Genomic DNA, 25,198 nt, shown 5'->3' with positions numbered 1-25,198 from the left:
CAGTGTGTAATGTTGCTTAAGGACGATTGCATAGAGACCAATATGGAGTAGGTGGGTTTGTCTGTTGTTCACCACCATTTTCACTAAAAGATATTATCAAATAGGAGACAGGGTGGAAACAGAGTCACTTTCTCAGCAAGTAGCAGACCTGCATAACTTGCTGCCAAAAAAGAGGAGGAGGCTAAACTTTTGAATGTGTTCCCAGGGAAACTGGACTCCATAGAGAAGGCAAATACATTCAGGTTTACTACCTATGCAAAACCACATTGGGTTCATAAGGTCTCCTAAAAAGGAAGTATTAGGAATATTAGAAGGAAGTGACATATATGCCTGTCCTTCTTTGGTTCTTGCTCTGCATCTCATTGACAGCATTGGAGACAGGATATCAAGTGAAATGGACCTTGATGTGATCTCTTGTGAATATTCCTATATTCTTAAAGAAACGTGTCACACTTCAGTGAATCTCTTTTAATTTGTTGGAAATAACAACTGTCTTCTCTGCAAAACTGAAGTCAACAGCCACCAGTTCTCTTGTCTTTGGGAATCACTTTTCTCCATTGTAGCCTGCTAATCTGATGAGGCAGCCCTTGGCAGCTGTTGTGTTCCTAGACAAGTAGTACAGAGACTCTGATGGAGGGATCTGCCATTTTTATAGCCAGTAACACCACTTCAGAAAGAAAGGAAAGGAAAGGAGAGAGACCACAAGCAACTTTGATCATGGGAGTTGTTGTGAAATCCATGATGTCTCTTTTGTAAAAAAATATAAATATAAAATATGACTCATGCCAATTTGTGGGCATAGTCAGTATCTTAATCTATGAACATTCTTGTGGGGATTGTACAACTCCCTTTGAAATTATGGTTGCTGCATGAAGAAGAAGAGCAGGTGAAAGCCTCCTGGGAAGGCCATGACTTTGAAAACTACAAACTCCTTTCTATTGGGAAAAACACATAGAAAATAGCTGTCACTGCATTTTTAAAATGCAGTGGAGAGATAGAGTGGTTAAGTATGGGGAAAATACGCCACCTGACCTACACAATTGTGCCAGCTTGTCAAGTCCATAGGAAGGTCTAAGTTATTTCAGAGGAAACTGTGGTGGGTTGACCCTGGCTGGACGCCAGGTGCCCACCAAAGCTGCTCTATCACTCCCCCTCCTCAGCTGGACGGAGGAGAGAAAATATAACAAAAGGCTTGTGGGTCGAGATAAGGACAGGGAGAGATCACTCACAGTTACTCTCAGGAGCAAAACAGACTTGACTTGGGGAAATTAGTTTAATTTATTACTAATCAAACCAGAGCAGGGTAATAAGAAGTAAAATCAAATCTTAAAACACCTTCCCCCCACCCCTGACTTCTTCCTGGGCACAGCTTCACTCCTGAATTCCCTATCTCCTCCCCTCAAGCAGCACAGGTAGATGGGGAATGGGGGTTATGGTCAGTTCATCACACGTCGTCTCTGCCACTCCTTCCTCCTCAGGGGCAGGACTCCACACACTCTTCCCCTGCTCCAGCATGGGGTCCATCCCGCAGGAGGCAGTCCTCCACGAACTTCTCCAACCTGAGTCCTTCCCACAGGCTGCAGTTCTTCATGAACTGCTGCAGTGTGAGTCCTTTCCACGGGGTGCAGTCCTCAGGCACAGACTGCTCCAGCGTGGGTCCCCTGCAAGGTCTCAAGTCCTGCCAGCAAACCTGCTCCAGCATGGGTTTCTCTCTTCATGGGGCTACAGGTCCTGCCAAGATCCTGCTCCAGTGTGGGCTTCCCACAGGGTCACAGCCTCCTTCGGGCACCCACCTGCTCTGGCACGGGGCCCTCCGTGAGCTGCAGGTGGAGATCTGCTCCACCGTGGACCTCCCTGGGCTGCAGAGGGACAACTTGCCTCACCAGGGTCTTCCCCACGGGCTGCAGGGGAATCTCTGCTCCGGCGCCTGGAGCATCTCCTCCCCCTCCTTCTTCACTGACCTTGGGGTCTGCAGGGCTGGTTCTCTTACATGTTCTCTCTCCTCTATCTGGCTGCAGTCTCTATTGTGCAGGGTTTTTTTCTCCTTTTTAAATATGTTATCCCAGAGGAGGCACTACCAACATCTCTGATGGGCTCGGCCTTGGCCAGCGATATCTCTGTCTTGGAGCCGGCTGACACTGTCTCTGTCGGACACAGGGAATCGTCTTGCAGCTTCTTACAGAAGCCACTCCTATGGCACCACCGCCACCCCACCACCCCCCCAAAAACCTTGCCATGCAAACCCAATACAGAAACAAAGCTGGAATTAAAACTTTTCAAAGTTCAGTGTGTCTAAGGGCTGTTCCTGGGCTGATGTGGATACAGGCAGCCCCTTACATGGGGCAGAGTCTAACTTGAGAATCTGGCCACACTGCAAAGGCACAGCAACAGGCAGAAATAGCACTGTTAGAACAAAACTGTCTTCGTATGTTCCTACACACAGTACTGTTGTAGGACATGAGCAAAACCTGATATTCCCCCATAAATCACTATTCATACAGTGAAGAGTTGATAAGCACCAGCGTAAAATAACGTTTATGGTTTCTCAGGCATAGCATTTTAAGCAGCTTTCAGTGGCTTTCCTCTTCAGCATCATTGTTGCTAAGCAGCATCATGGGAACAGCCTACAGCATGCTGTCAGTCTACAGAAAATGACAATGCTAACTTTCAAAATTATTTTTTTCTAGTTGTCCAGTGCTTGCTTTCAGCCTTTACGTATTAGTGCGTGTTTGTCTGGAAGACACCCCCCCTCTCCCCCCAGGAATGTATGTTTTTTTAATGTTTAGAACTTCAGAGAGTTTACACAGAGTCAGGGAACAATTCTTCTGAACAGTGAGAGTCTCTGTCACAGATAGGAACATTTAATAACTCTATTCTATTTAGTCCTTACACTATATCCATTGCCATAACACCCTCTGTACAGAAATAACAAGCACAGACCACTTTAGCATACTTGTGTTGCACAGTGATATTGTTCACAAGACCCAGAAGAATCTCCCTTGTTGTATGCATTACAATGAATTCTGATTTATTTTTTTAAAAAAAGATATTAAAAAGGAATTGTATCAGATTTTTTTTAATGCAGTTTGTTCAGTTTGCAGAATACCAGTTGTAGATTGGTATGTCACAATATCTACAAAGTAAGCTGTTCAAACTGTGAGAAAAAACACTGAATAATCAAACTTCATTTCTGAGAAGAGAAGGGGAGGAAAACATGACAGTTACTATTCACTGTGCTATTTTGAGTACCTAAAATGAAGGAAACAGTCCCTGAAAGTCCTGAGAAAAGGAAACAAATGTCCAAATATAGTAGAGGAAGCAAATTAACCTGATAGAAAAATATGCATCAGTATGAATTCTTCATTGTCATGTTATGAGAATAGACCTCAAAAGCTACAAATCTCTCTGAGAGAAAACATTTAAACTTTCTTAGCAAATATTCTCTCCAGCTGGAGACAAGAAAGGAACAAATCTCTGCTGCATGATGTTCTTCATCCTCAGAAACCTTAAAGAAATTTGAGCAATGGATACAAGTGTTTCAGTTTTAGTTAAACTCTCCTTTGCCTCTGTATGTAAGCAGAGAAGTCTAGGAGTCCAGATATTTGCAGCTGATCATCACAGTCATTCTAGCTGGCTCTAGTTTATGAAGTTACATCACAGAGAACTTTCTACAGCCTCCAGCATGCATTTTGCCACTATTCAGAACATTTCTGTAGGCAGGAGTAGATTTCATGCTCAGGTTTCTAAGCCCACATTTCAAGCAATGATCCAAACAGTTATCACTGCTAAATAGTAGCTAGTAGCTGGAACCCTCAGTGGCTAATGTAAAGTCTTCTCTGGGACAAGTGAAAACTGTTGATATAGAAAAGATGGTTCACTATAAAGATGAATTTAGACCATTATCTCAAATTGTTGTGAATCTACAAAGTTCGCAAAGTACATCTTAGATGAGCTACACCAAGAAATCAGTCTCTGGTGGCTTTTTCCTGAGATTATAGTAGCTTTTTTATTATATACATCATAAAAGTGTTTTGGGACATCCTTTACTATCAAAACCAAAGCTTTTTAAAGTTTCTAACATTGCCACAGGGACTTGCATCTACCATTAAGAGGATAGAGTCTGAAAACATAAAAAATAAAGAATCAGAAATCTCACCTAGTGTTCCTCTTGGGGTAACATTCATATAAAGCTGAACTTTAAAATACCAATCTCATTTGCAATAAATTTCCATGACTGTTTTGACAGAAGAAAGAAGCCTATGCTACCTACTGTAACTGGCAACTTATCAGAGATATATCTGGAAAATATTGCCGATGCCTTTCCTGCTCATCTTGTGCACAAAATACAGTGTAATTTCTTGGGTTTGATGTAGTCACATCAGTGTTATTTCCCAGTGCCTGAGCAGTGCTTAATGATATCCTGAAGGGGAAGGCTACTCATTAGCAGCAGTAACAAAGCAAAGCAGCCTCCGTAAATTAATGATCTATTCTCCCCGTAGTCCTTGACATTGGGAAATATTAACTTTGTTTTATTGATCAGAAAACAGAGAAGTGAGATGAAATGACTTGCTGCAGCCATGCAGGAAATTTGTAGTAGGCCCAGGAAAAAAATGCATCTCCTAAATTCCACTTTGGGGGTTTACATTTCAGTAGCTCCAGTGATAAATGTGGAAGGAGGAAAGAGATTTGTCCTGTGCTGTCAGGAAGAGTTTCTCCTTCATCATTTGTGTCCAAGCAATGAACAACATCAGTGCTTTACAGGAGCAGCTCTTACCTTGGGGTTATTTGGATCCATCCTCATCAGAACTTTATTATTTTTGGTAAATTTTTTCTAAGTCTTATTTCCCTTGTGCAGTAGGTGAGGATGGTGCAAATAATTGCACCAATGCTGGCACAACACCACGCAGAAAGAAGATGGATATGGAGCCTGAACAGTATCAGTAGGAATTCCCACTAACGAAAAAGCATTAAAGCTTGCTGGCCTTATTGCAATATATCCATATTGGTCCTGTCCCACCCTTAGCTCTTTATTTTACAATAACTACATTTTACAATTATTGATAAATAAGTCCCACTGAATTAAGCAGGATATTGTCTAAGTATACATGGCTGGACAACAAGTCTTGCAGATTCACAAGTGTTGACTCAGTACCCAAACAATTATTTCATAAAATAACTGTATTACAATTTCAAATAGCTACTTAAAAGCATGTTAGTTTCAATATGTCTTTAGCAAGTTATGTACTGTGTTTCTCTTCAGAAGGAGAGACAACGAAATGAAAGCAATGCTGCTCTTCATTCTTTCCAGACCTACATAGACTGTCTGTCCATAGCAGGAACGTACCTGTTGGAGGCAGTGCTGTGGGTTCCTCTGGTAAAAACTCCTGGGATGGTAAGCATTCTCTGGAAAACGTGAGGTCATCGAGTGCTATGCCATCTTTGGGACCTTTTCCAGCTATCCCTTCAAAGACAACTTGGAAATCTTCATCTCCATCTCCAGCCAGGATCAGTGCCCTGCGCTGCCAGAAATTTCCCTGGTTTCCAGTAAGATTAAGGAGAACTGTTTCATGTTTTGCTGTAGTCCTCTGGTAGACAATCAATGATCCAATGTGAGCTCCATACATATGGTAATAGAAAAGTATCTGTAAGCAAGGACAGAGCATCAAGTATACAATAGGTGACTTCAGATACATTCAGCTATTGTATTTACCCTAATTATTAAATTGAGCATCATTAGTAGCATTCAGAAGAGCCTTTAATTTTACTGATCGAAAAACAATTGAATTAAAATGCACACAAGAAGACTTAATAGTGAAATTTTTTTAACTATTCCATAAGCCAAACCTTGAAGCCAGCATTACAATACTGTGCGAGGTGATCTTGCATCCCTTTGAGTAACTCTTGCATGTAGATGTAAAAGAATGAAATGCTTGGTAAGGAAACAGAGGAATGGAGCAATGTCATTTACAATGGGAAGTAACTTTATTTTACTGAACACTTTTCTGGTTATAAATGTGTTTGTGCTAGATTATAGAGTATGTAATTAGAAAATAGTCTTCTCTAATATGGGAGCAAAACTTCTACCTGGACTGCAGAAATGTAAAACAATAGCTAAAATAAAACATAAGAGGCCCTTGCATTAGAAAACTCTGATTTTTTGTGGGTTTTTGTTGGTGGTGTTGTTTGGGTTTTTTTTAGTAAAAATGGGGGAAATAAATTATGAAGTAGAAAAGTAAGATCAAGTACATACAGAACATAAAACAAACAAACAAACAAACAACCCCCCCCCACACACACAAAAAAAAATCACCATGAAGAGTCATCACCATTAACTGCTCTCTCAGTTATTTTCAGTTCAAGAACAACAAAGGAATACTTGTATTTAGGCAAATTAATACTTAATCTAGTTCAATATCTTGTTTCTGACAAAGATCAGAATATCTCCAAGATTGATGCAGGAACCTGAAAGAAGGTAATTCATGCTATCATATGCAAGAACATGTCTATAGCTCAAATTTCATCCTAGTTTAATGCATAGCACAAGCCCTAAAGAATGAAAACTCTATCTTATTTATTATGACTATAAAAAATGTAATAGAGAATATTATGATACCCATGTAAATGTAAAGTCACGTCCCTTTGTGTTACCTGGTGCTATAGGAATTCATAGGCTCCTGCAGCCTATTGCTTTGCATAAATATACTAATTTTTTTTACAAAAAACCTCCCACATTTCTATTTAATTGATTTTCTCTGATTATTGATTAGCGAAGCCACCAAGGGTTTGTGTTATAATTGTTTTGAAAGTTTAATTGCATTCACTTTCAAAATGTTTCCTGTGGAATGAAGTAGTTAAATATAACTTTTATAAGTCAGTTTTCTTGTAGGGAAATATTTCTACTCACCTACCCATTTCCTTTCCTGCAACTACTCTGTTTCTCTTAAAATACTTCTTTAAATGAGGTTTGTCTATTCAAATATTGTGTATATCTTTAAACTATATAATGATTTTCACATTTTTAGGATTGATCTCTATTTCTTTTTACTATTGCTGAATTTTGTTTGATTTTCTGTCATTAAGTTCTGAGCAGATATTTTCATAGAACTTCCCACCACACTGCTCCTGATTAGCTACAGTTCTTTGCAAAACTACCAGACATTATTTTGTATGTTTGTCTTTTTTTTAATGATCATTGAATTCATATCCCGCTCTCCCCAGGCCCCAACATTACTTTCTGGACTTCACACTTACTTGCAATACCCTTATCTCAATTACACTGAATAGTTTTATATATTGGAGTCAACATACTGGTCTTCTGTTCCATTACATCATTTCTAGATATATCATATAGTAGTAATGTCATCCTGATAACAGCTATGCACAAATTTAATTTTAAGCATGTATCCAAGTCCCTTCAGGGCTGAGGCCCCACATTACTCAGGTTTGAATTATAATGCATGTGAAATATTCATTCCCATACTTAATTTGCTTTGCATCAGAACATAGGCTAGCTCTCTAATCTTAGTTCTCCAAGGTTCTCTGGATTTTTCATTCATTACTTGGCTACTTAATCTTTTCAGGTCTGTCCTGAAGAATTTAGCACAGATTTTTGAAAACTAAAAGAATTATAACTGTTTCTGTTTGTAACTAGTTTTCTGATACTGAAATAAATTTGGAAAGTTTACTAAAATATACAGAAAATACAATTCTTGGAAAAGCAAACAAACAGCCCCGCCACACACACACTTTCTACCATACATACCATAAAGGAATTGCTGATGTTAGTGACATCTTTCATATTTTTTATTAAAATTCTTTGATTTCATTCTTAAATTCTCTCAGAATCACAATGTAAGCCATATGTTTTTGGTTACTTATTACAACTAAATTTAAGGCTTTGTTCCACCACCATCTCTTTTGGCACCGTAGTCTGCACCAATGTTGCTTCAACATTGGTTCTAAGGAGCAGCCCTCAGGTTGGTATCTCTACACAATGTCCTGCAGTGAATACTAATCCAAATCAGGTGTTTAAGGGTTTTTTTAAAGTATTTTTAACAGAATTTCTTTATTATTCCACAATAGCATATATAGATTTCCTGGTTTTCTTATGGGTTGACTTTTCCAGATAGTATAATTAATCACTGATGCCTTTATGCAGAATTCTCCCTGTTCTTTCCCAGATTTCTTTTAGCATGGTGTCTCTTTCTACTTAGACAGTTTCCCTTGGACCTCTATTCTCTTTAATATGCAGCTTGGTTTGTGAAAGTCTTGTATACAAACAAACCACTTTTTTTCATGTATGTCCCTTTATACTTGCTGATGTAATTTGTTTTCTCCGCATAAAACCCTTGTCTCACTGATCTAAATGTATATTTTCCATTGATCTGAATGGGCCTAGGATCCCAAACTAAGTCTGTTGTAATATATGATGCAGCATTTGCTTCTCTAATAACTCATAGGAAAGAGAAAAATACTTTAAGGTACTGTCTGATCTGCTAAGGTGAAGGTCTGGGTCTTGAAATAACTTTTTCATTCATACAATTTCCTTTACCAGAAGTTTTGCTTCTCTTGGTCAGTTGCCTAAATGAAAGTTTCAGAATTGGTCAGAACCTTCAAAAAGCACTATAAAATGTCATAAATATGACTGACTGTTTCAAGCCATATCATAGATGTAGAAGTTTTGTCTGAAAAAGGTGCATAGACCCAGTGTTTTTTGTAAATAACTTTCAGCGTGACAAAAGTAATAGTTTCCAATAGTTATGTTTCAAGCATTTCATTACATTTAATGTGTGATATGTCATAAATATTCAGTTGTGAACCTGTCATTCTCAGTTATTCTGTATTTCTTTACGTATATGGTTTACTCTTCATAGATAGAAGTTAAATATTGGAAAAGTTATTTTTAAAGCATAAAACCAGATAAGGTTGAGAAAAAGATGTTTTCAAATATGATGCTAAAGGAAGAACCAAACATCTCCAAGCTCATGTGAGCAGACTTTTATATATATATATATATATATATTAGGCAATAGAGAAAATTAACTTAGAAAAGAACAGACATGGCTCAAATTTTGAAGATATTTTATAATGGCTAGATTAAGTTTTGCTACTGACGTATTGAAATTAGTCAAGCTTTGTTTGGATCATAAAATCCAGCCATTTATGTCTAATACTTCCTGATTTTCTTATCTATAAAAAATTTTGGAAGTTTTCAAACAGCCAGAAGAATTTCAGTTGAATGAACTGCTTAGAAATCTCAAGCATAAGCAGAACTCTTTCCAAGTTTCAGACAAACTCTTTACAGGTTTGATTTTCTTCATGAGTAGCGAGTATGAGATAAATGGAACTAGAGGCAAATGACTGGACATTTTGAACAGAGGTGTCATCTGCATATACAGTAAAACTGTTTAGTATTATTTCAGTTTAAGGCAATCTTCATTTGATGAGCATAGTGCGGTGATCACACAATCAGTTCAATTCAAAGGCTTTTTAATAAATGACTCCTCTTCACCAACATTATCGTCTTGAGAGAGTGAGTTATTAGATAGATGTATGCATAAAGGTGAACTTGCAAAATGAGACTACTGAGGACAAAAATCTAATGTAAAATTACTATATACGCTATTTTACAGGCAGAAACTCAATAAAGTTTTACAACTTCCATAAATATAAAGAGACTGACACAATCTGTCAGACAAGTTACTGGACCAGTATCTGCAACAAACTGATGGAGTAAGAATTCCAAGTGTGGCATCAGTACTGGAGATGCTCCAAATGCTGGAGAGCAAAGTGGTTAATTTATGGTCAGATCATTAGAGAGCTCTTGAGCTTATTTAACTGCGTAGAGTTAGATAGCCAACAAACATTCCTGTTGCCAAGTTAAACAGATCTTCGTATGTTAATAGCAAAATAATTAGCAAAATAGCTTGAATGTTCTTTTTATTCACAATAGTTCCAAAATTCTTTACCCTAGATTCTAGGCTGGCATATGACTTAGACCACTTTACATTTTTTCATACTTCCTGTCAACTCTAATAACTCACAGAATGGAGTAAAACAGTCTTAGGGACTGTCTGATCTGTTAGGATGAAGTTCTGGGTCTTAATTAACTATTTGAGAGATTAATTCATTGCTCAAATCAAATGTTGAAATAACTTCATATACTAATACATCGTTTTTGTCTTGACGAGGTGTGATAGTCTGACAAATTATAGTCAATGTCTCAAACATTCATTAGAGAACTTCAGTGGAGAAAATGGCCTCTGTAAAAACGTTGGAGTTTTGTGAACAGGACAATGTGGCCGGAGGAGAGGGCCCCACGGAGGGTGGGACCGCACTTCTCCAAAGCTGTAATTCCTTATCTTAAGTGACCAGGAGAAGGAGCACAGCGTATGTACGTGCCTGGAGGAGGGGGCCCCACGGAGGATGGGACTGCGCTTCTATCTTAAGCAGTCATGCCAGCAGAAAAAGAGAGGCAACTCCCCAATGAAACCCCCAAAGCTCACTGACCAATTCCAGAGAACCCTGGGAATGGGACTGCGCGTGTCGAGACCATCGACTAACGCACTATAAAAGAAGGGAGAATGAGTTCTCAGCACATGCCTTCTGGAACTGGATCTCTACACTGGCTGGACCAACGCTGGACCCAGGACTGGTGAAACCCTTTTCTTCTCTTTCTTTCTTTGTCTCTCTCTCCCTCCCTCTTTTTCTTCTTTCTTTTCCACAGTCCCTACAACTCAGCCTTTTAAACATAAACTGTTGACCAAGTCTGAGACTGGGAGTGGATTTAGCTGCCCCTGGGCTCCTCTTTGAGAAGGAGTCCAGAATGCAAGGGGGTCTGCTCTGAACTTTGTGACTCAACAGGAGAGCTCTCCTTCTGACCCAGTTTCTTGTTCCTTTTTCCATTTCTTTTTCTACACCTCCCTTCTCTTTTCAAACAGCAGCTTAATGACATGTTGCAAAGTTTATATTGATAAGTTCACATGTACTTGAGCAAGGTTACCTAGTTTGAATAAATGTTGATTGTTGTTTGAACTCCCCTGGTGTCACTTCACCTTAATTCTGACAAAGGAAATCCATGAACCTGAGTCGCTCCAACTTTAGGGTGTGACAGCAGGTCTTTTTTTTTTTTTTTCTTCCAGAAAAAATTCTTCTTCACTTCTTCAATTCTGGAAATCCATTCCCAAATTTACCCCAAAAAATGTTAAGTCACTCCTGCCTTGTTAATTTTCTAAAGTCTTTATAAATTTTCTTTTGCTAATTTTCCAAAGGCTAAAAGTACCACTGCCCCTCCCACAGCAGCTCCATTTATGCACACTATTCATCTCCAGGTAAATAATACAGAGAGATATTTCTTTAGCTCTATTTCTAACTACTATTTTTAAATTATTACCAGTTTTATCAGTAATTAGAATTACTGGCAGCTATCAATGTTTAAACTTCCATTTTGTGTTTGACACTGACGTTAGACACAGAGATACCACTCATTTTTGCCTTGACACTTAAAGACTATGAAAATTTGGAAAAATACCATTTCAAAGTAGTGCATAGTTCAACTTTCTGGAAAATTCACTTTTTCAGCATGTTGTTCCTGCAGCAGATTCTGATAGATATGTCCTGAAAGATGTCTTATGAAACTACAAGTTACTATTTTAGTAAAAAAGTATATCTAAAAGGTATATCAAAGCTAGAAAACTTTTAAATCCAGGTTTGCAAAGAAATGATCAAGCTCAACTCACTACAATGTGCTGTAGTGTTTTGGAAAATGAAGGCTGATTTTTCTCCATTCTCTAGAGGAGAGCCAGTGACAAAGCATTCTGTCATGCTTCCTTCTGTTTGCAGTTGTAATCTTTCCAGGGCAATTGTTACTGTATTTATACACATTTTCTCTATAAAAACACAAAACATTACATAGTTGTATGCTACTTAGGGTGAGTGTTGCATAAGACTTATTCTAAATCAGACACTGCATTCACTGTCAACTTTATCTGAATCTCCCAGAGTACTTATTTACTTACAGAACTCATTCTTCTCCCACAACACGATACATGTTTTCTTATGATTTCAGGGAAATAAGATCGTGCCCTGACTCTTCAACAACATGCTTGTTTTTTCTCAAGAAATATTTCAGTGATCATATTTATTTATTTTAGGAGTATTATCTTGGTGCAATCTAGAAATCAAATTCTGCATTCCTGCTAGTACCACACCCCCACATACCTTGCAGTTTTTATTTCTTCTGCTTAGGAGAGGACTAGAAATCCTAGCTTTCTGTCCTGGTAGCTGAAGAAATGAACTCTTTATAAAAATATAATGCCCAGATGGCTCTTGCAATGTATGATCAGTAGCTGGTCCAGTGCCCATTTTTGTAGTACTGCTAGTTCTGAGGTTCCAGTCAAAATCATCGTTTTCATCTTGCTTCCATTCACAAAGATCAAACTCAAAATTGCAATGCCCAATAGATGTACCTGAAAGACATTTACACACACATGAAAAGACATTTTTTTTTTTTTTCCAAGAAGTTAATTAGGTACATGTACTGCAATGTAGTACTCAAATCCATTAAAAAAAAAAAAAAAGCTTCAATATAAAAAAATAATATCCATGTATCTTATTAAACAGAGCATTTTTAATGTTCTAGGATATAATAATAGGATAGGATAAAACTGCATATATATGAGGTAGGTCTCTGTGCTCTCATTATTATAGTCAGAAGTCCTTGGTATAAAAGTAACCAAATATAGCAACCTATTTTATGTCAAGCTGAATAGCTCTTTAGGGCCTTACAGGCAGAGGTCAATTGGTGCCCTCCATAGGGCATCCAAGACACCTGCAGAAAACTAGCCTCTTCTTGGAGGAACATGTTAAAGTCAGGTGACAATGACAACAAATGCCTATATTTAGGGAACAGAAACCCAGCCGAATGAATGTATTGAGCCCCACAAAGAAACAGCCTCCATACAGACACGTGCAGGTAAAACATAAAGGTAGGTGTGCTAACTTTGAGCTGAATCACGCCCATAGTTAGTTTACTTTTGCTTGTTTCCAGAAGAGTTCACATATGTATTTTCTTAGCCAATATACGAACATAGATGATTATTTACAGTTCTCCTTAAATTGTATTTAATGTCTAGAAAAAGAGAAAGTTGTCATAATTTTGCTTGATTTTTATATGAAACAACATGCATGGTCTTTACCTATTTTCCAATCCTGAATGTCAAAATAGCCAGCATGTTGAGTCAACTGTCCACATAAATTAAGGTTAAGTCAATTGCACCACTTCAGAAGTTTAAGCTGTGTATATTTTTTCTTCTATGCGTCTATAACTTCATTATAATGATTACCAAGTAACACTAAACTTGCTGAAATAAGCTGGAATTTCAGCAGAGCCTTCAAGAGACTTTTGACTGTGCCCTGAATATTCTTACTGTTATTGCTGGAAAAGAAAGTGCTTTGAAGATAAATTTGGAAACTGTATGGATCATTTGGTCTGACAATATAAGAAATGACAAAAGCTCTCATAAAATGTAAACAGAACCTGAGCCTCTTCTGGGGTCTGATAAAGTTCAGCTGCTTAAAAGTAGCTTTATTTAATTGGCAGCTAGTCAGAAGCCTCAGTAATGAGGCCAAGGAGCTAAAATTCATGGAGTCTACACATGGACCAAAACAGTACAGACAGCTACCTCTAAAACTGCAGGCTGAAATCAGATGAAAGATTTGATCCTTGTATTTTTCTTTGTGGAGGTCATAAGGGTGAAAAAGAAGCTAGAAACTTTTTCTTAAAAATATGGACTACTTAGCAAAAATAGCTTCACTGCCTTCTACCTTTGTCTGCAAATATGATGCCATGTGAAATGACAATTAAAAAGACCCCAAATCTGATGTTTATAAATGATACAATTATCATTTGTGCAAAACAAAGACTGTAGTTTACCTCAGCTGAATGCCACTGCCCATAAAATTTGTCACTCCTCATCTTTTACCATATGACCATTTAGTTACTTGATATTTCAGGATCCTAGTTAAAGAAATTCCTTCAGTTACTTACAAATTCCATCTTAAGTCAAGAAAATTTGTGCATGCAACTGACCATTTTATTTTAAAGGCCTGTTTTCAAGAATCAAGACCTTAAGGCATGAGCAGTGAACATCCCTCCTAATTATTGCATGTTACCTAATCTAAATTTAGATGTCCTTGTAGGATCTCTATAGTCAACAAAGAAAAATACTCATATCTATAAGACAATTTATCCACTCTGACTCAAACAACCGATTTTTAATTACAAAAACTTCAGCCTGGAAGTGGGTCACTCCACTGATGAAAAAGAGAACTTAGGTAGCCTGCTTAGAAACTCAAGTTACAGAAGATGACTGTGCACTTGTGTATTAAATCTTTGGTAGTAGACACTTCTATGAAGAACTTCCCTGTGAGGGTGGTGAGGCACTGGAACAGGTTGTTCAGCAAAGTTGTGGATGCCCCATCCCTGGAAGTGTTCAAGGCCAGGTTGGATGGGGCTTTGAGCAACCTGGTCTAGTGGAAGGTGCCCCTGCCCATGGCAGGGGGGTTGGAACTAGGTGTTCTTTAAGGTCCCTCCCAACCCAAAGCATTCTATGATTCTATGAACTCTTCTTGGTAATGAAGTACAGAAGCAAAGCTAAACCTTTTTTCTGTGGAGTGGAATTAGTCTACTGGATGAGAACCTAATAATTTAAGAAAAACACTTAACAGTAAGTATGTGAATTGTATTGCACTGATCACAAAAGATCTAATGAATCTTTTCGTAATAAACTAAGTTATTAAATGGAGCAAAATTTAAACTATTTTATGTCATATTATTCCCAACAGCCATGCCTAGATGAACAAGAATACAGAGCTATAGGAGCAGCTCTGTAGAGCAAAACACCTGATCCTGACGACCTGATGACTTTTAAGGGGGTGGCAGAGGAAAGATGACTGAGGGGGCATAGACTGGTCCCATGGGCTGAATGACCACTAGTGGTTAGAATACATTTGATGCCCTCCTGGAGCTCATCTTTCCATTTTCTAACGAAAGGAGCCTAGTACATATTCTTGAGCACACTCGACAATGCAAACCAGATTGCAATAAATAGGAATAACTGAGAGATTTTCTTCAGAAGCACACTGATGAGCTAAACCAAACATTAATTAAGCTCAGACAAAACCAAACATCTACCAAGTACAGCCACCTGCATTGGCACTAATCCACATTTCAGACTGGAAAAACACTACTGCCCTACAGCATTTTTCACAAAAACTAATTCACTAGATCTCATAAAACACCATTGTCCTACCTCAAGGAGGCATACTCAACTCAATCTAACCAGAGCTGCCTCAGAGACCTTCCTCTGATACACTGCTAACCTCAAGCAGCATAAAGCAAACCTCAGCAGTTTCTGAACAAGGTTGAAGGAGCGCTACCAGCCACTACCTCTCCAGCACTATTGTGGTTTATTTTGTTCTCATATACTTGTAGTAAGAAAATTGTACTAGTGATTTGCTTAAAGAAAACTACGAGCATGGATCACTCATTCAGTATCTCATGGAATAATTTCTAAACATTTAATGAATCAGTATATCTGTTAAAATGTATACTTGACTTGTTTTATGGCACTGATGTCATGCAACTAGCTAAAAAGAGCCCTCTACAAAGCAAACAAGACCAAGACACAGATCTCTCCTTAGTAATTTAACAGCTTTATGAGGCATAGCTTACATCTCAGCAGCACTGGCTTTGTCTAGACATTGCTAATTAGACTGGGTGAGTATCATCCTGTGATAAAGTCCTATTAACATTCTGAAGTTTCAGGAGAGATTAGGGACTAGTTTCTTTCAACAAGGTGCGAAAGATTTCATTAACTAAGATATGATGACTCTGTGCACATAGCAAACCACACCCACAGGTAGAGCTAGCGATCCTGGAAGGCCTACTGCTAAAAGGTACTTTGGAGCTGCACAGTTTTCATGTCTTTTAAACACAATTGCCATGCCTGGGCAAAACTGCCCATTTCTTGTTTCCTGTGCTTTGATCTATCATGCTTTGCACTACTAAAGCTTTCCCCAGGCTTCTGAGTTTGAGGTTTTCAAGCTACCGTTCTATGGTTCAGCAGTGAGGAAACAACTTCTTCTCTGATGGCTGCAAGGAACGGAAAAAACTTCACAAAGAGTGGAAATACATGCTTCCTATCATTATGTTCTCTTTGGAGGCAGCCTGCTTGATGAAAAAAGCTGGGAAAATGGAACTAGCATTTTTCTGTTAAGTATATTTTCAGCAAGTGCTATATTATGTATTTCTATGGCAGAGGCAGCACCAATAAAAGAAACCCCAAATTCTCCAGCACACAGTAAAAATTTAAGCACCATACCTTTTTCAAAACTGAAAAATAAAATGAAAAAAAAGGAAAGCAAAAATTAATCCTGACACCATTATTGAAAATGCTATTAAATAAAGCACTCCCAGACCTAACAAAGAAAGTCATAATTGGTCACTAAGCATTTTGTAGCACAATTAGACACTATGAAATGGGATTAATCTTTTATCTGAGGCAAAATCCGTGCTGATAGAGAAGTTTCACCCCAGTAATGACCCCAGTGCTCTTAAGGCTCCATAATACTTCATTGTAAAGCTTCGTCTTAAAATGCAGTCAGGAAAGTTCTTTTCTTATTTTTTCTTTTTTAATAATTTTTTACTTTTTTTTCAACTTAAAAACAATAAGTAAAAAAAGCCATTTACAGGAAAACATTTTCTTTGTGGGACTGTTTCAGTTCATCTCTTTACCAATGGGGAATCAGAATGAAATACTTATTTTAGAGAGTTGCCAAACTAAATCCTATCAGTCTGCTTGAACCATCTTGCCCCTAATGCTTCTGTCTTTACTCGGCTGATGATGCTTCATGGGAAACACAGACAATCCAGAAAACTCAGAAAAGTCATGGGTAAAGAGCTTTTAACTATTTCAGAAAATAAAAGCCAAAATATGACAATCTTTTTCAACAGAGTAATTCCAGCTTGATATACTCCTCATTTTTAGTTGCAGAAGATCTGAATAGGTCCCCGTGTAGTTTAGTGACATGCTATTCCTGGTTTGGAAATTACTGAGAAGTTTAATAGTATGAAAATAATTTGCAAAACATGGTCCCTTTACCATGTACCTTAACTTAGTAGGCTATCAGCATACTTTTGCTTCATAGAATTGTATTCACTGAGAATTTGATAAACTGTATTCATAATCTCAATAAAAATGAGGCAACTATTCACACAGTACCAAACAATGCAGATTTGATTGTGTGAGCAATTCCCACAATTGTACTAGAAAAAATAAAGTCTTAGTGCTATATATTGTGAACCGTTTCTCCAGAGGAGAACCCATTTGATATGAAACATCATTCTTTGAATGCGATACTACAGATGATGTTTCTTGATATGTCTTATAAAACCAAAATTGTACAGTATTCAGATTTAAATTATTTGCTAAGAGACCTGACAATCCTTGAAATATCAAAGGAGGTAGGTCCCTCATATCCCAAAGGCATTACGCTTGAAGTATTTTTTTCAGGTTTAATACATTCTTTTCATATGGAAAGCAGGAGATTTTTATTCTAGTTTTAAAGACAGCTGCTTTCTGAATTATTTTAAGAAATTCACTAACAGCTTTTTTTTATTTGCTATCATATGATTTCAAATTAAATAATAGTAATTTAAACATACTTAAAAGCTAAGGAATAGAATTAAATTATTACTTTCTTGTTTGCTTTCTTAGTTGATGAGCTGCCAAAGGTATTGAAGTAATAACAATTCACAGCAGGGACAGTTATTTATGATAATTATATTAAAAAATCTATCATACTTACTGCAAATAGCAGGGCTCTCATCTGAGTTATCTGCACAGTCATTTACAAAATCACACAGACTATCCTTTGGGATGCAATACTTGTTGGCACATGTGAATTCCTCTGATGTGCAAGGTCTGCCTGGGATGACCAAAGGGGAGCAATCTTCAAAGGTAATATCATCCATTGCCACGTCTCCCATGTAACTGACACCATGTTTTGCCCTGAAAACAACCTAATAAAAATTGCAGAGCTATTACAGTAAGACACTGTTAAGATATATAAAAGCTTATACATGCAACATGAGTAGCACACAGACTATGATGGTCCTTGCAAATCTGGAAATATGAAGTGGTCGGTTCTTGCTGTTAAAGCACAGTCCTATGAAAGTTTTACTACTGCTTGTACAGATGTCACTATAGTTACTGAAGGACCATCTTCTAACATCAACCAAGCACCAAAAAAAAAAAGAAAGAAAGAAAGAAAGAAAGGAAATGAGCAACACAAACAGATACTAGTCCCCACTCGTCCTGAATTAATAGCAAGAGTTCCACCTACTTCTGCAAAGTAAACACGAAAAAGACTACTCTGAGTCATTCATCAGTTATTCCCATGAATGTAAAAAGAATGTTAGTTTCATTAAAAGCCCACCAAGACAGAAGTACCAGGAAATGTAACACATTTTTAAATATGTTCCTGGCTCTATTTTTTATTTATTTTTTTAATAAGGAGGCAACTAAGCATGGCATACCCATGACTAAGTATCTCTAAGAGGCTTAGGAATCCGCTCATATTTCACAGCTCAAGATCATCAAAGATCATCAAAGCTCAGCATCATGCTCAAGATTCTTTTTCAAAAAACAGTTGTAAAAGTACTAAACACTAAGTAGAAGGAAGTGGAATAGTTTAACCTGAGTTGGATTCAAGGATAGAAGGGATTCTTTGTCTTAAAAATGGATAGTCTGAGACCGAAGGGGAGTGAGAAATCTCCAGAAACTTGCGTCCAGCTGAGATAACCAATCAGACAGCAAAAAGATGACTTTTGTTATTCAGAAGGGAAGGTACAGTATATGTACAGGGCAAAAATGGAAATGAGGAGGTAAAGAACGCATACTGTAAAAGTACCTAAAACCAGCTGTCTAGGAAGCACATAACATAGGAGTACACACCTGAAAATTTGAACGAATTCCTAAGAACACTTCTGCTCTGTTCCACTGGGGACCTTGACTGCCACTTTGAGTCCACAGTTTAGAAGTCCTATTACTGGTTTTACAGAGTACCTAAAAAGGAAAGAATTTTAGGTCACAAAAAAATCTTTCCATTACCAACTCACTTTAGGTCCCTTAAGTGTATATAAGAGTTCAAGAGTATCTTGTACAACTTATCTCTATACCACCACTAAATATCATAGAGTCATAGAAATCATAGAATATCTGGAGTTGGAAAGGACCCAAAAGGATCACCGAGTCCGACTCCCTGCTCCTCGCAGGACTACCTAAAACTAAACCATATGACTAAGAGCGTCGTCCAGATGCTCTTTCAACTCTGACAGGTTTGGTGCCATGACCACCTATTCCAGTGGCTGACCACCCTCTCAGCGAAGAATCTTTTCCTAAAGTCCTATCTGACAACAAAAGGATTTGCCAGTGTAAATGGCTATTCTTAGAAAATAATGCTTTAAGATTTTCTGATATCCTCATAAACATACTCAGTCCAGAGCCTTATCTGGTCTAACTTATCCCATTAATTTATCCAGAGTGGCTAGCTGCAAATAAAAATTGCTCATTAATGGATCGGGATCCATTTGTAAAACATGGAAATAGCATTAACAGAAAGAGTTGCTGAAAAAAGTATTCATGCATCCATTAGATTGCTCAATTCTGCGATAGACTTTCTTGTCCTGATTCTTATGAAATGTTTTTTTCTTCTACAAATAAAAATTTGTTCTTTTCTTCTAAAGACCAAATTTCATCTGTTTGGCAATGGAAGACTCATAAACACCCTTACCCCTGCAAACAGTCATTGACTTGGGGAAAGCTGACCCTTTTCGACATGAGCACAAAGTCCTAAATATGCTTTGCTCCAGCCTCTTAGGCATCCAAATTCAACTGAGTTGACGATAACAAGATGGGTGTTTGATGAACTGTGTCAAGCTGTGTCTCCAGCCAGTACTCACAGAGCTAAACATCAGTTCGCTAGTTGCCTGAATCACTTCTGCTCTCAAGGATTTATTGCTACCATGTGTAATCTTCTTAGGGCATCCCAGGCATTTTTCATCTTAACGAAAATAAAGGGCTTTTGAAAATTTATGCAGTCCCATGAGTGTATATGATATTGCATAACAGGTAAGTTCTTCCAAGCAAACAACAGATCCTCACACCGAAGAGCTTCCATTCCAGGGGAGCAAAAGAAACAGATGTAATATATTAAATTGAATAGAAAAACAAAGTGACACCTGACTTTATAGACAAGAACAGCTACCTGCAGAAGACATGAATTTTAATAGAGAAAAAAAATTGGAGAGAAAAGGGGATTACAGATATTATTTGAGAGAATAAAGGGTGCTGAATAAGAAAAGGTTTTTCTTACACTCAAGTACAAACTATATATTTATATGAATATACATGTGTGTGACTATACAGACACATACACACATGTTTTTACATGCACTGTAATTACTTACTAAATTATAAATCCAAATCCTTAATCAGAAATTCATATTTTCTATCATATCATGCTGAAGGTTATAATTTTAAAGTTAAATATGGCCATAAATTTATGTGTTATTAAAATCCAAGGCTTCCCTGTACCCTAATGCACTTTGAAGTCCTATGCATTTCAATTACATTGCAAGTTATTGAAGAAGCACATCTAATACTTTACTAGAGTTAACCATGCCAAGTCAGAGGGCAAAAAACAGACAAAAATGGTTCCAACAAATATTCAAACCTAGGTTGCACAATAAGGTGACAGATAATTAATGTTTAAGAAAGTCACAGAAACATAGGAAGACAGCCATTCATGCAAACAGCAGGAAAGTCTTCAGCATGTCGTACATGACATTGACAGCATGGATGCAGACTAGCATGCAAAAATGCAAACTTGTGAATTAAATAAAAATGTGGTAGATTTGGGAGAAGAGATGGATAGAAGGCCTTTATTGATTTTTAAGCAAAGAAAAGATTCACATTCATATAATACTTAGAACCTTTAGAAGAAAATAATAAGAAATTACCTAAATAACTTTATATTCTGAGTTATTCTTCCATTCGTTATTAATCACTTAATTAAGCATTTGAAACCAGGTAATAATTTACAATGTTTAAAATGCAAACCTTTTGTGATTTTCCTTTGGTACATCTTAAAATCAATTAAGTTATGGAGGGTGGGGGTGGGGGGGGGGAATCAGTTAAGGAATAGAGGGAAATTGTAGTCTCCTGTGTTGAAACTGAGAAAAAAAAAAGTCTATATATTTGCCTTTTGTAGTGGTAATACTAGTCATGGCTCCATAGAATTTGTTGTTAAATTCTACAAAACACTCTGTGGACTGATTCCAACTAACATGGGTTCCTACACTGTAAAGAAGTCCTGGACTCCAGAGTAAATGCAAAGAAGTCTCAAAGCAAATTTATCTGGCCTGAGTCTTAAAACTGAGAACAAGCCATCTTTATACTCTGATTTCCCACTAGCTCTGATGAATTAAAATTTGACTACTTGCCAAGCAGCCTAGCAAGAACTTTACTCGCTTGGGAGAAATTCAGCAACATTTTAAAAAATCGTTTAAGAAAAAAATATCAAGAAAACACAGAGCATGCTTCCTCTGTACATCTAACAGTCACATGCATGGGGTGAAGGACACATCTCAGATTTCAGTTCTAATGTTAACATGCATTTTAATTTCATCTTCAAAACAGCTGAATTCTGCTAACTTTTCATTATAATTTGTTATTCAGAGTAACCTAGCTAGTGAGAACTTATTTGTACAATTAAATCCACATGCATTGGCCACACCTAATTTGATAGTGAGTTGTGCAGGTGACTGGGTAACTTATCCTGAGTACTTTTTTCAATCCATTTCTGATGCTGTAGTTATTGTGTAACATTCATGGGAAATCCCATTGTAGTTACTCAGATGTGTAGCAAAAAAATTGAGAACAATGTTGCTCTTTTATTCATTCACTTTGCAGTGACTCATTCCATCTACAAGCTGCTGAATGAGTTACATTTCCTTTAAAGTGCTTTTATTTTAACTGGAGTGAAGAAAAGTGTATGGGTAAGAAAGTTCGTTACTGTTATGTCCTAGGAATTGTTCAATGGTGCTTATGTTAATATAATTAACCTCTGAAGGATATATGTTAAACTTTCTGAGGAATAAGTGGTTTCTACAAAATTTTACAGCAGATTTTAATACAAGTACTTCTTTTTTTCATGCTCGCTCCCACATTCAGTCAAAGACCTCAATGTCCACATATCTACTGATGCTTATCAGTGTCAAAGGGTATTGTGCAGTACGAGGCTTTTTCTTGTATGGAATTTCCAGCTACAGTATGTCTATAAAGGTCATAATTTATGATTGTTGTAGAAAGTTACATTTTCCCCAGCTTACTAGAGCCGATGCTTCCTTCAGATCATAACATAATGAGAGCAGTGGAGTGTTAGTAATTGTTCATTTTCCTTTAAGAGCAGCCTAAGCTTTAATGAATCTAAATGACAAGACATGAATATTCTCACAGCAATTTTGGGCAGAAAAAACCAAACCCACCCACCCCACCACCACCCCCTCAAAAAAAAAAAAAACCAACCCTCCCCAAACAAGAACATCTACGTACCTCCAGAGAACCTATTGTTGAACCATTCATGTAGTTCCAGAATATGATTTTGCATTTGGGTCCTGTAAGGGAGATGACTGGGGTAGCAATGTCAGCTGTGTGACCAAATTCTCCATTTGAGCTGTCTGCAAACAGATACCAGCCTTCTTCAGTACACCTGTTCAGAGAAGAAGGTTTTTCTTTATTAAAACAAAACGTTTAATCGTGGTCAAGTTCTAGTTAAAGTTAAAATGGTAGTATTTCCTTATACAGATATACCATCTTCTGTGTGGGTATCTGGATGCCTTCTAGTTTATCAGTGTGTAGCCAGAATCCCAAAAAGCCCTTGAAAAGGCAACTAACTCTTTTCTATCAGAGATCAGCAAAACAAAATACAGAGCTGAAGTCAGCCTTTACCCACAGGGTCGTATAGATGAAGGCTGGAGGGCCTCTGGGTTTCCCCCCCACCCTCTTTCCTCAGGGAACTCAGAGGGTTTCATCCTGGCTTGAAGTGAAGAAAATCCAGGATACTGGGTGAGATTCTTTCTCCCAAGCTGCTGGGAAAGATGAGTCTGGCTGGCTTTGCAGTAAGCATCAGACTCTAAGTGTACAGAGAGACCAGAAGTGCAGTCTTAGTCTTTTTGGTATCTAGGATTTGGCTCATAAAAACCTTGCTTTACAAAATAAAAAGCAGCTGTTGACCAAAGATAAGATTCTGTTCTCTGTAGTGGAGCTGTTACATGCTCAGTGCTTCTCCAAAGAAAGAACCTTTCCAACAAGGGCTTAACAACCCTGATGATGGGACCTACATTTTTAAAAAAGGTCCTGGTATTCGGCTCTCCTTGCTTTTCAGTTTTCCTCTTTGGCTAAGCTCTGAGCAACCGCTTCCTAACGTTGTGTCACTGCAACTGTGAGAAGCCAGTGACCATGCCCAGCGAGCACTGCCGAGAGAAACACAGGGTGCCCACAGCGTGATCACTGGCTGAAAGTCCTGCCGAATGGGAAGAGTCAGGGCTTCGATGGTACAGATTCAAGAATTTTTTTTTTTTTTTTTTTTTTTTTTCCCACCAGCCCTCTCTAAGCTTTTATACTTAGAGCAGTCTAAAGGACTAAAAGACTTTGGTGCCTGTGGTAAAAACTCAGGTTGATGCAGCCTTTGCAGTATTAAACAAATAAGCTACTTTTTTCAATAATCTAGTAAAGTTTCTTTAAAATCTTGTAAGAAAATTCTTTAAAACATCTTATAAAATTTTTTAAAAATCTTCACTGTTTAGACACAATTTACCTCAGATTGCAATGCCTATGTTGTGCTCAACATGTACTGATCTGTGTCATAAAATAAGTTTGAATTTATGACATACAGGTTTATCACTGCAAAGTTACAACAAAACTAATAGATTACATTTACTTTATAGAATAATTTGCACTCAGTAATCACAAAATACTTTAACATATATTAATTAAGGCCTGTCACATACTCTGGAGGTCAAGGAGAGACTGAATTCCACCATATATTCAGTCACTTCAGGAACAGCACATGCTATCTACTATAGTACATAATATAAAGTAGGCTAGAAACAGAAAAATTTTATCTCTGTACTCACACAGCAATTTCCTCTGAGGATCTGAAGTCTTTCAATTAATTCACTCATCCTTAGAATCACGTATGCAGTAACTTGTTTCTATATGACCAGTGACAGACTGATAGACTGCAAATAGCCTGATCTTCCTTTTGCCCAGGCAAAGAATTTCATAGAGTATCTCCTTATCTTTCCTGTAACCTGTGGTTGATCTTAAGGCTATATTAAAATGAAAATAATTTTCCATCTCTTTCTCTTTCTTGATGTTTAAGACCATTAAATTTTTGCTTCATAGGAAAACTAAAATGTAATAATAGCCATTGACACAAAACAGCCTTTCAAAAATGCTTGCATTTTTGTAACAGGCTGTTTCATTGCCTGTTAGGTAGAGTACTGCTTCTGTCTCCCCTGATGTCACACCAGGAAAAAAAGAGGATTAAAAAGGCAACTGCTATAGCCCAGGGAAACTGCAGAAAATATTTTGGTAGATGAAAGTAAGAGACAATTCTGATAGTCATAAAACATTTTGGTACAGAAATACCAGGCTGTTTCCTTCAGCAGGGCAAAGTGCAATTTTAACGCTTCCATGTGTCAGAAGTGGGGGGAGCACTTTCACTAGTTAATCAGCCACAGTTCAACCCTGTAATCATTACACACTTCTCAGAGTTTTCCCAGAACCTTATCCAGCATGCAAGTATGAAAGAATCATTGTATTTGTAGATATTGGTAAGGATTTGTAGGTAAAATATCTGCAAATGTCAAGAGGCACAGAAGTGAATTATGCCCTGAATTTCTCTTTAGCTAGGAAAGATGATTGTCAGGTCTAAACTATTAATACATTTGTTTTATTTAAAATTAAGTATGAAAAGATCCTGTCAAATGAAGTACTTGTGCAGGAAAAGATAACATTTTGCAGATTGTTTCTTAAGTTCATTGGAGAACATGAAGTGCATATGGTTCATA

General features: G+C 37.4%; 1 protein-coding gene across 1 annotated transcript in view; it reads right to left on the bottom strand.

The window, feature by feature from the left end:
- The window catches only part of MALRD1 (MAM and LDL receptor class A domain containing 1), a 291,220-nt gene that overhangs the window by 163,248 nt on the left and 102,774 nt on the right, over positions 1 to 25,198 (bottom strand). The window contains exons 21-25 of the mRNA XM_049798440.1: positions 22,677 to 22,833; positions 19,017 to 19,127; positions 17,869 to 18,082; positions 12,220 to 12,467; positions 5,345 to 5,642 (exon numbers count right to left, since the gene is read on the bottom strand). Of these exons, the coding sequence (XP_049654397.1) occupies positions 5,345 to 5,642; positions 12,220 to 12,467; positions 17,869 to 18,082; positions 19,017 to 19,127; positions 22,677 to 22,833 (1,028 nt within the window). The remainder of the gene's footprint in view (positions 1 to 5,344; positions 5,643 to 12,219; positions 12,468 to 17,868; positions 18,083 to 19,016; positions 19,128 to 22,676; positions 22,834 to 25,198) is intronic.

This window comes from Accipiter gentilis, chromosome 4, assembly GCF_929443795.1.
Source record: "Accipiter gentilis chromosome 4, bAccGen1.1, whole genome shotgun sequence".
In the NCBI taxonomy this organism is placed as follows: domain Eukaryota; kingdom Metazoa; phylum Chordata; class Aves; order Accipitriformes; family Accipitridae; genus Astur; species Astur gentilis.
This window is presented reverse-complemented; position numbering and strand designations above follow the sequence as displayed.